We start from the raw sequence: 12,143 nt of genomic DNA, 5'->3' as shown, positions 1-12,143 counted from the left end.
TGAAGTTGAATTGTTTGTAACATATTGTTTTTATTGTCTTTTTGTCTTTTACAGTGTTTGCTAATAGTGATGCTATGCAATTCGATGTGGACTATTTGGCACAAGCAGGCAGCTCAGATAATGTAAGTCTGGGTGAAATACATTGTTATGCATGTGGTGTAACTTGTGTTATAGAGGTGTGGATGGATGGATGGGAAGGAAAATACATTTATGCTCCATAATGTACATGTAGATAAGGCTGATGTTAGAAATAGGTTAGATAGATATAAATTTCAATACATACTGTGTGTAGAGTGAGCAAGTGAATGATGATCGACTGAAAATTGAAAAATACATAGTAACACCGAAAGAAAACAACATTTTATAAGCAGATATGTTGAAAAGAAGGATAGGTAGATAGAGAGAGAGACAGACAGATAGATAGATAGACAGACAGACAGACAGACAAACAGACAGACAGACAGACAGATAGACAGACAGACAGATAGATACATACATACATAGATAGATACATAGGTAGGTAGGTAGGTAAATACAGGTAGATGGATGAAAAATATATAATATGGAAAGATTGATAGACATGCATGCAGACATTATATGACTAACTTCTTGTTGTATTCATCCAACAGTTCAAGGATTCAGCGTTGGCCAGACAGTCTCTTTACGTCAAGTTTGATCCGTTGGTTAAAGGGTGCCCTACACCACAAGGTATGTGTCACAAATCAATAGTTGGCTCTTAAAACCTATTTCAAAATTAAAAGAAAAAATCTGAGGAAAGCTCAGAAAAAAAACTATTTTAGAGTTAACATAATTCACTCCATTCTTTTAGCTTGAAATACTTCTCTACAGATCATAGATATATCATTACAGGTAAGCAATTACCCACAACAAAGTTTTGAGCATGTTAAAAACTTTTATTCTTTCAAATCAGTCTTGCGTGCGCCACTGCGGGCAACTGCAAGTGAGATACTGTCAATGGGGAGCAAAAATAGTCAGCTGCAAGTGGCACGCAAGACTTGCATGTAACAATGTGACAGGGCCTTATGTCTTCCAGAATCCATTTGCACATTTTTTTTTAATACACAGATACTTTGATGGCCATTTTATCGCATACTATGCGAACTCATTTTGAAATAATTAACACAACTGGCAATAAAGACTGAATAAAATTAATTGGTGAATATCAATTTCTTGACTCTAAATCCTTGTGATTTCACAACTGGCAAAAAAAATTTAATAAAATGAATTGATGGAATATCAATTTCTTGACTCTAAAGCTGTGTAATAGATTTCACAACTGGCAATAAAGACTGAATAAAATGATTTGGTGGAATATCAATTTCTTGACTCTTTAAGTTGTGTTAAAGATTTCACAACTGGTAATAAAGATTGAATAAAATTATTGTGTGAATATTTATTTCTTGACTCGAAGGCCCTTCAGCCCTGCCTGTGTTAGAACCTGAAGGCGGAGACCTCTTACAGATGAAGACCCCCTCACCAGGCCAAGTACTCGATGGGAGGGCCAAGAGGAGAGCAGCCGCTAACCAGAGGGCTAGTACTAGCCCTGACAATACGGCAGCTAGCAAGAATGTTGACAGCTTACTGGCATTCTCTCCAAATAATGATCTAGATGCAGAGGTAGGCCTTGGATTGATGTGGCTGGGTTAGGTCAATATATCAATATTTCTTTCTTAGTAGTAATAATAAAATCCTATGGGTTGAAATCGTTGACATCAATAGGTGGATGATAGAGGTACAAGACCCTCTTTTTAGGCCATTGGAAACAATAAAATTACTCTAAAAGATCATGCTTATTTCTCACTTTTTTCTATTGCGTAAGTTTGTGTGTACATGGCACATCTGTATGATACATGGAGTGCTTTACGTATTGGTATTGTGTCATGGAGTACTTTTCCTTTCCCTCAAGGTTGTACGTGTGTGCGTGCCAGCTCCATCCAGCTTATGAATATCAATAATTGAAATTCTAAATATAGATTTATTAATTCGTGATAGACCTGATAATAGTATGAATTGAAATGTACAGGGGATTAAGATTTGTAGCATTTTCACAAGAATCTAGAGATAATATCTGTTATCTAGAAAACTTCACTTATTTCTATAATGGACACCATGAAAATATGTTTTAAACTTGTGAAGCAAATACTCATTTTGAAAAATATCTGAAAATATGTGCAATGTGTGAAAAGAAAAAGAGTAAAGATGTTTCAGAGGAGACAATTCTGCATGTCCTTATCTATCAAAAAAATGTCCAGTGGAGGGGGGGGGGGCTGAATTACTCTACTCAAAGTGTTTGAAGGCTATTTCGTGGTACGCATGTGGCTAGAGAAATTTTCTTGAGTTTTTTCATTATCAATGGCACTGTTCTTTGCATATGGTATATGATCCATGTATTTAAGTATATTTTATATACACGTATACACACAATTTTATGTTCATTACCAGTACATGTATTGTCATAAAACTGCCATAGAATGATACTGACATTTGATGGTATATATCAATCCACAATTTTCTACATGTAAATATTTACAAAATATATATTTAAAGTCTGTGCATGTTCAAAATCTTTACCACCTGACATACTAAAGCACTACTTTAATGGGGTTCTTGTTGGTTAATGTGTCTATCTAAATATTTGCTTAATTTAAATTCATGTTTTTATTTCGTGTTTAGGATGCAGTTGATAGTGCTAACTCCAGCACAGATATTCCCCCCTCGGTACCTCAGGCAGTCACAAGCAGTGATGAAGGCATTGTACAGGTAAGGAAGAGATCATGATTATTGTGATGGTGAGGATAGTTTGTAAAAGGTGATTGTGATGGTGATAGACATGGTGGGGATAATAATGATGATGATATGATACTGATGATGATGGCAGTGATGATGAGGATGAGGAGGAGGATGATGATGATGATAGTGATGATGACAATGGTGAGATGACTGCTGACAATAATTAAGAAGATGATAATTATGTAACCAAGAGATGGATTGATTCCCATTTACTAAGTTGTATCATATATTTCTCTTCCATAGTACCTCTTTGCTATGATGTGTTATCATTTTTTCTCTCTCTAGCTCTTGCGATATTCTCAGTCTGATATGGATGCTGCAGTATTACAAGCAGCTAGGTCAGCAACAGTTGAAGCACAGAGGGTGGTAAGTATATTAATCACCTTGTTCAATTTCTTATATTTTTAAATAAGTCATGATTTTGGAACAAATTACAAAGAACCCCCCCCCTTCAATAATAATAAATAAAGTGGAAATTATTATATTAACAGTTCTAGCTTTTTCTCCCATTTGCCCTTCTTATTCTATTCGCTCCAGACTCTATCTGTTTATAAATCCATCTTCAGGCTTACTTTTATCAATCTGTGTTCAGTCCTTCTTCCTCACTCCTGAATATTATGTGAATTAATATTTGAAACAAAATATATTAACAAATGAACAAGAGATTGGTTATCATTATTTTCTTTAGTCATTGAAAAAAAAATTATGAAGATATAGCTATAAATTTTATGACATGATGAGATCAAAACTGGTGTTTTATTTTCATGGCAGGCTGAAGAGAAATACAAGGAGTATGAAAAGAAATCCCAAGCAAGTAATGAGAAAATCAAAGAAATCACCAAAGCTAAGGAGACATTGGAAAAATCCAGTGCAGATATGAGGTAAGAAGAGAGGAGAAATTATATTTTTGTGAAATTCATGCTGTATAATCGGATTGCCTTGAGTGGAATGCGAAGAAATATTGTACGACCTGAAGAACAATATTGGATGAGTTGGAGACCAATTCTAATATTATTATTATTGTTTAGATACCCCCACAAAGCTAAACATCAAGTAATGAAGCAAAACAAAAATTGTTTTAGTAACCATCATGTTTATGGCACTTCTGTAAATCATGAGCATGGTGCCTGAGTATTGCATTAAAAAAAAAAGAAATCAAGATGCGCTGGCATATAGTGCTAGCGCATATGAATTCAATAAAATTGACGCTCCTTTACCACACCTAGCAACTAATACGCAATGCAATTCCATTGTGATGTAACAATAGCTTCATGCGCACATTTATCAACCAATGATAAGCTTGTGGGAGGGGCAAATGTTCATTTCGTCTAATATTTTCAATATTGGATGGTTTTCATGGGCATGCACGTTAAAAATGAGTTTTAATATTATGTCTCTTTGAGACAACTTTGTCAGGCGTAAAAAAACATCTGCACCTCTAAAACCCTACATCTAAATAATAATACATACTATTGGTCTTGCTCTAGTCCCTGAACAACCTCGAACCAGAAAGTATTACAAAACCGTACCAATCAATAAAGTTGAATCTGCATATGGAGTTTGTTCCTGTTATTCAATCCCTTTGGATAACAGAACTCTGGAGCTGTTGTCACTAGCTTCTTGTAGGAAGGATCAATGTGGTTATTTGTCAGTTTAACTCAGATTTAAATTTAATTTGTACATAGCCGACTTGGAGGCTGATTGGCTGGAAAATGTGGCATGACAGGGTTTTATACAATATTGTTTGAAAATATTTTATGCGGAAAAAGCTCACCATACTGAATAAATAATTGAATATACTACATAGGGAGTTTGTTCCTGTGTATTGTTAAGTATCATGTTTTTAAATGACATTTGATGTATTCCTATGGGAAGACTTCACTTTTAAGTAGTAGTAGTAGTGGTGATGGTGGTGGTGATGGTGGTAGTAGTGGTAGTAGTAGTAGTGGTGGTAGTAGTGGTAGTAGTAGTAGTGGTGGTAGTGGTGGTGGTAGTAGTGGTAGTAGTAGTAGTAGTGGTAGTGGTAGTGGTACTGGTGGTAGTATGGGTAGTAGTGGTGGTGGTGGTGATGGTAGTTGTGGTAGTAGTAGTAGCAGCAGCAGCAGTTGTTTTTAATCCCGTTTATTCGGGGGGATAGCTGGATTCACCTCACACTCACAGAAATCTCCACTTTATACCATTTGGTTCATTGAGCTTCTTCAACCCAACCCTCCTACTTTCCATTACTTGCTTATTCCATATGTTCTTTGATCTCCCCCTTCCCCTCTGACCATCGGTAGTTAATGTTGAATTTTGATAGTCTCTGAATTTTTATCAGTTAAATGATCTAGATTTGTCATAATGTTATCATATTTTCATGTCGTAATTTGTTTGCTTTTCGTCATCTTCCAGGGCATTGATCATTGAATATGAGAAATCTATTCAACAACTAATGGGTAAGATATGCATTGACTCTCTTTTATTAAACAATTTGTAATGTTGCTCTTTTCCAAAAAGTATGTATACCCTATTCAAATAAATATTTCCCTAAACCATAACCGAACGTCTGATGAAATCTTGGCGTCTTTTCTATAAACAATACTCTTTCTGCAACATAAAAACAACTTGTTGGCTAGAAGCAGTATTGTATATGCATTGGATTTTTTTCCATGAAATCATCTTTTAGAGTAATTTTGAGTGTGACATGCTCGTACATAATGTTGAATCAGACTTCAAAATCTAGACTTTTTTTGCTTGGTGATTTTTTTATGATGAAATGCTGTCTTTGGATGTTTCAGCGGATGTGTCACAGGCCAAGTCATCATCAGATGACACAGCATCACAGTTACAGAAAGAAAAGGACCAAGCCCTCGAGGACCTTGCTTCAGTTGAGAGTGCCTTCAGTGATCTACACAGGAGATATGAAAAGTTAAAACAAACGCTTGATGGCTATAGAAAGGTAAGTTGTTTTATAGCTTTCAAAAGATGTAGTATTGAATCACCATTGAGTAAAACCAAGAAGTGAACTTAATCTGCTAATTATATTTTTTAAACTTTAATTTTCATAGTCCCTACGTTTCTGTCATCAATCTGTAATATTGTGAATATTTTGAGATTCGTTTCTTCTTTTTCTTTGTAAATTCATATGTGATGTTGAAACTAGAGTGCATTTCTAGTTTTTCTTTGTCCTTTCCCCATCTACATACATGTATTTATTGTTTGTGTGTTTCTTGTTTTTTCTGCTTTCATTTTTGAAGAGCCTCTGTTGTAAGATTGGGATATTACTTGATAAATTATTTAAACAAATGCCTCTTTTTTTATCCAAATTAATTTTCTATACAACACCTGTGTCCATTTTTTTTCCTGTTTTCAGTTGATAAAAATCCTTCATTGGTGTAATCAGAAAAAAAAATGAATTTCAAATTTTCAGAAATCTTGACTAAACTTGCCTATCATGTAGCAACATTAATGATTAATATTTATTGCTTTAAAATTATTCCTTTTTAACCACGATATGCTATATTGGAAAGACACGGTCCTCTTTCATCCAATAAAACAATTGTGTCAATTCAAATATGTGTTACCATTTATATCAAGGTGCAAGTTTTGTGCAGCATTTCATGAAACAAATACTCAGTGATTTTTCTGGCTATTGCTGTAAGCTTACTGTGTTCTCTTTGTGTCTGTTTGGCTTAAAGTGGATTAGTCGGGGAAATCACTATTTGCTGCATGAAGCGCTCCCCAATCGAACACCGTATTATTATTATTATTTTAATCTCACTTATATCTTTTGCGAATGTAGCATTTCCTGTCTGCTTGACCTTTGAACTTAGTGATTTTTTTGTTCCTAGAACGAAGAGACATTAAAGAAACATGTGACAGAATACCAAGCGAAGGTCAAGAAACAAGAGCAGAGATACCAGACGCTGAAGTCACATGCAGAAGAGAAGATTGAAAAGTAAGTCCAATATGACTATTTCAGTAGAGGTGTTGCAGTCGAGAGATTGTGACCCAAGGAACAGGGTTCAAATCCTGCAGCAGCACCAATGTCCTGCTTCTGTGATGTACTCGTCAACGTCCTTTTGGGAACCAAATGAGGAGAATCAGAGAGTGTGCATTCTTTAGTATTCAGACTTTGTTTGTTGAAGCATGGTTCATTAAGGCCGTGTTTATGCTTCCACTTTTCAGGCCAGAATCAGCATTTCCAAACGTGATTAGTCCAAAACACGGTTGCGTCCATGCTTACTTTCATGTAAACGCTGTTTCAAAACGCCGATCGTAAACTCACAAAAAGGTGCGTTTGTAAACATCGTTTGACCAGAATCAGGCTTTCTGGAGAAGTAAAAACAGAACCACGATCGTAAACATGTTTAAATGACATCATTTGGTACATGTTTCCGGTGAGATGAAAATCCGCGGGAAAATACAGTCGTATTGCTCCATGTTATCTCTACGTAATAACAACAATCAGAAAAAAACTTTCGAAAAAATGCGCACCCAATTTGACCTTGCTTTACGATGCGAAGCCAGCTGGAGATCATGATTTGCTCTGAAAAGTTAAGCATAAACAGCACTCCCAGAACCATGTTTACGATCGGCGTTTTGAATCGACGTTTGAAATCACTGATTCTGTCCTCGCAATGGAAGCATAAACACACCCTAAGTTACTTGAAGTTTGAATTGTCTAGATTGGTCTTCTAGATATTGAGGAAGTGAGTTTTAGTCCTTGACAATGCATGGAATATGTAAGAGTCTTTTAAACAGTTCTTGATCAGTGTTTGCCTTTGGAAAGACACTGATCTAGATTTGATGTGGCATAGTGGATCAGTCACCAGAATGTAAATCACAAGCTTTGGGTTTGACTCCGGCCCTGGCACCAACATCCCTTGGCAAGGCGTTAATCTACATTTGGTACACTTGACACAGTCGAGGTAAATATGTAACTGGTAGGAATGTATTCATTGAAATATTGAAGCACCTTAATGGAAGCTATGCTGAAACCAGGATATGTGATTGATGGTAAGTCAACTATAGGTCTTGCATGTGTTCAGTCGTTTTATTTACTTCCTGTAAAGGGTATAAATTGGCAATTCTGATGGTTTTAGTTAAAGACATGCAATATACACTAACATAATCCACACCTTAGTATATATATTCTTTATCATCCTATGTTTGTTATCTCCTTGATATTTCTTCTACAGAGCCAATGAACAAATCGCCAAAGTCACGAAGAGTTACCAATCTGAGATTGCTGGTCTCCAGGCAAGCTTGAAGAGAGAACAGATGAATGTAGAGGGACTGGAAAAAAATATTCAACAAAAGGTTAGATTAAGCTCAAAACTCACTTCTAGGTTTTAAGGAAAGGTGATTTTCTTGAGGGAAAATGAAATAGCATGTAAAGGTGTGAAGGTTTTGAATTTTGAAAAATAACAGAAATTGTCATCATTGATTATTGTTACATGTGCAGCCATAAAACTGAATGGGACTGTTTTGTTCTTGCTATGATCAACCTTTGCAAAGAACATCCCTTCAGTTGCAGATATATTCCTACAAAGCACTTGCAAACTGTTGGAATTTATTTACTAGTATTTAGAAACCATGACCATGAAAAAAAATATCCCTTCAATTTGAGAGATTTTGCTTATCTTTAAAGGGGAATCCAACTCAAATAAAAACTTGTTTTTATAAGGAAAAGAAAAATCAGACAAGTTGAAAGGTGAAAGTTTGAACAATATTGGACAAACAACAAGAAAGTTATGAATTTTTAAAAGTTCTAAATATTGGTAATCACTATACCCATGAAGACTTCAAATTGGCCGCACTTGGGATGTCATAGTGATGTAAGGCAAGGACTACTCTTCCATGTACTCCAATGCATATTATGGCTAAAATGTCATTTTCTCCAAAAGTTTTATTTCAAATTCTATTTTTCTTCCATGAGGACGTAAAACAATATACTACCTGGGTTATATTTAGATTACTGCCCCAGGAGAATGGATACTTGGGAGAAAACCACAAATCTCTGATAATAAAGTACATGGCCTATGGGAAAGTTGTCCTTGCCCTTTGTCATAATTTACTAACCCAGTTGCCAATTTGAAATGTATATAGTATTAGTGATCTCAATTTTAAAGCAGCTATAACTTTCTTATTGCTTGTCCGATTTCTTTCAAACTTTCACCGTTCTGTCTAGTTTATTTTTCTCCTTCCCAACACAACATTTTATGGCCAAGGCTGGATTCCCCTTTAAAAGCACTTGCAAACTGTAGAAATCTATTTTTTATCACTTCTCAAAACAATAAAAAAAGGTTCCTTTGATATTGAATTAGTTATCACCTGAAGTTGATATCTGCATGAGCTGTTCTGAGCAGAGAATATTAAAATAACTGAATATAAATATCTTATAAAACCAAATGCTTTGCATAATCTGGTTGGAAAAAAATTGCTTTAATTTAGATTATTTGACTTATGGAAGGTTGTCTTTGACTTAACTGTATAGTTGCAATTATGGATATGATAATGGAAGAATACACATTTCTATTAACACCTTTTCTAAAGAGACTCGAAGCATGTTTATATACATCAGAATTAGTGCATTTTCCCCATGAACAAAACTATTGCAATGTCTACTTCTCTTGCAGACCAAACAAGTTGGAGAACTGACGAATATCTGTGATGAACTCATCTCGAAAATGGGAAGCAGTAGTCAATGAGAATAATTTGAGTGCGAGGGCAGATTCCTGGGGACGGTTTCATGAAAGCTATCAGCACTGACAAGCTTATCAGCCAATGAAATGCAAGGAAAGATGTCATATCTGACAACTTGTCAGATGACAACTGTTGATGATATAACTCTGTCCTGATCCAGCTGGAACAAAAGCTACCATCGATCTGTCTTGAACACTGTAATCTTGTGCAACATATAGTACTTGTGTATCATATGGAGATCACATCCTCACACAGAAACAGACTGTCGGAAGCTCATGAGGAGTATACACATTTGTTTTATACATCGACTGGTTGTATAATAAATATATATATATTATTGTGTGAATTATGGAACCATGTGGAGGACTTAGTGAATACCTGGATATGCTGTGATGCCATGGTCTTGGAATTATCTGAAAACGGTATACAATAGAAGATCAACTTTGCGAGTTGCGGGTACTATAGATTTATGCCCAGCGTGGCATTCATTTTCGTGTATGAATATGCACTATAATTCTGATCATATGTACTCTTTTTACAATGGAAATAAATTATGAGACAAACAATTGCCAGACCTTGCACTACTTCATGATAGTATTTGTAGTGTGACAGTCTTCATGTCACCGAATGTAAGCCACATTTATTGAGGTTAGTGATAATGAAGAAATATTAAAATCTACATTATTGCTATTTTTGTTGTTTTGGGATATATTTTATTCCTTAGGGCTGTTTTCAATAGTAGGTGAGAATGGGGGTACACTTACTTTTGATTTGGAGATTGTGCTGTCATATTCATTTTGATGAAATGGGAGGCTGTTGCACTTATCGTCCACTTGTTGCACCCCAGGGGCCTTTTGCATAAAACTTTTGCCACAAAAATCTCTGGCAAGCAAAATTATGCGACTGACACTTAACACATTGAAAAACTCTGGCAAAAAAATGTCAGAATTTTTCTTTTATGCAATAGGCACCAGGTAGTTTAGTAATGACCACTTTGTGATATAAAAAAAAATTCATGTTGATTACAGCTGTTTGACAGTTTGATATAATCATCTCAAAATCTGAATGAAAAACCATGATTTTTATTTGATAAATTGATTTTCGATTCTTATAAATGATTTGGCCAGTCATTCATAATATTGTGTGTATTTCGAAATTGATTTAATAATTGATATATTGTGTTGTAGGTATATCATACATTCACAGTAATTTATTTTTACATAATCTGCACATACCTGTATAGACAAATAACAAATTTATAAATGTATTGACTGTATATTGTCTGTATATGTAACAGGTATATGCTTGATGTAACCACTGTTGTGTAACATGTAATTTTTATATTGTTTGATGTCCTTTTTTCGATTCAGGGTTGTAAATGGTATTAACTGTGAGAAAAAATGAATATATAATTGCCCAATACGCTCCCAGACCCTGATAATATGCTATGATGAGTTCTAAGAGAGACCTATCCATAATGGAACGTTGTGGCCCGGTGAATTAGTCTTCTGACTTTGAAACAGGGTCATGGGTTCGAATCCCAGCCATGGCGTAATTTCCTTCAGCAAGAAAATTATCTCATTTTGCTGCACTCAACCCAGGTGAGGTAAATGGGTACCCGGTAGGAAAAATTTCCTTGGATGCTTTGAGCGCCTAGGCAGCCCAGCTAAAGCCAGGGTAATAATAGCAGGGCCAACTGGGAGAAAAGTTTTAGCAAGTGAAGTGGCTTACCTGGGTAAATATACCTATATTATTATAATCAAGCCAATATTTTTTTTAATTTCTCATGCTTAACATAAAGCACCTATCACATGAAACTGTACTGTGATCTGTGTAATTCTCAAGACTCCATTGTTCACAAGCAATATGCAGAAGTCCATTTCCTCAATCATCAATTGAGTGTTTGAGCATTGATAGAAATTGACCAGAAGTATATATTTTTTTAGGAGGGAGGGGGAGGGAGCTTGCTAACCTATGTACAAGTGCTGACTACAGGGCTCTCACTCGTGCAGGTGACTAGCAGGGCTCCAAACGTCCTTTTTGGACCCTTTGTTGCACCTTGCTGGTTTTTCTTGTATTAATGAGAGCTGCGGCTGACTAGATATAATCTTTTCAGGTTTCTTGGAGATTCGTTATACAATTCAATGTCCTTGTAAAGCTATCAGATAACTTTCAATTCCACTAGTTGTGTAGAATGGTTTCTTTTTAGAAAAGTCAATTGTTGTATTGTGCAGTTTGGACCATATCCTTGGCAGTAAGAAAAAGGGTAGTTAGAGTATTGTGGGTATCTTGATATTTGGAGAGTCCTTTGTTTGGATCTAGGTAACACGAGAATATTTTAAAAAGGCACTCCTTTACTACTTAATAAAAATGAAATTCCACCATGGCTATAGTTGGTTGGGTTGGGATATTTTAACAATGTTTCCCTTTGTAAAAATATGTTTCAGATTGGTATGCTAGATGAATTGTGATTTTGATCGTTGTTCAGTGCTTTACTAGGTATGTCTAGCTGGCAGCCATATTTCACCATCGATTATAGTTGAACTGGTGTCAACTTGCTATATTGTCCAATTTGGTGTGATGTTCAATGTAAGATTTCAAAGTGCTTTTGTGGTGATATTACTGCTAATGCCTTCTTTATTTTC

The 12,143-nt window shown here is 35.4% G+C and overlaps 1 protein-coding gene across 5 annotated transcripts in view; it reads left to right on the top strand.

Annotated features, from left to right (window-relative positions):
- LOC121424732 (transforming acidic coiled-coil-containing protein 3-like) overlaps positions 1-10,380 on the top strand; it is a 54,347-nt gene extending 43,967 nt beyond the window's left edge. For all 5 annotated transcript variants that reach the window (XM_041620487.1, XM_041620489.1, XM_041620488.1 and 2 more), the window contains 11 exons: positions 55-122; positions 630-708; positions 1,433-1,638; positions 2,695-2,781; positions 3,097-3,177; positions 3,583-3,692; positions 5,203-5,246; positions 5,589-5,749; positions 6,642-6,748; positions 7,992-8,112; positions 9,432-10,380. In XM_041620487.1, the coding sequence (XP_041476421.1) occupies positions 55-122; positions 630-708; positions 1,433-1,638; positions 2,695-2,781; positions 3,097-3,177; positions 3,583-3,692; positions 5,203-5,246; positions 5,589-5,749; positions 6,642-6,748; positions 7,992-8,112; positions 9,432-9,503 (1,136 nt within the window). In that variant the 3' untranslated portion in view covers positions 9,504-10,380. The remainder of the gene's footprint in view (positions 1-54; positions 123-629; positions 709-1,432; positions 1,639-2,694; positions 2,782-3,096; positions 3,178-3,582; positions 3,693-5,202; positions 5,247-5,588; positions 5,750-6,641; positions 6,749-7,991; positions 8,113-9,431) is intronic.
- The last annotated feature ends 1,763 nt before the right edge of the window (positions 10,381-12,143 follow it).

This window comes from Lytechinus variegatus, chromosome 12 (genome assembly GCF_018143015.1).
Source record: "Lytechinus variegatus isolate NC3 chromosome 12, Lvar_3.0, whole genome shotgun sequence".
Taxonomy (NCBI): Eukaryota; Metazoa; Echinodermata; class Echinoidea; order Temnopleuroida; family Toxopneustidae; genus Lytechinus; species Lytechinus variegatus.
This window is presented reverse-complemented; position numbering and strand designations above follow the sequence as displayed.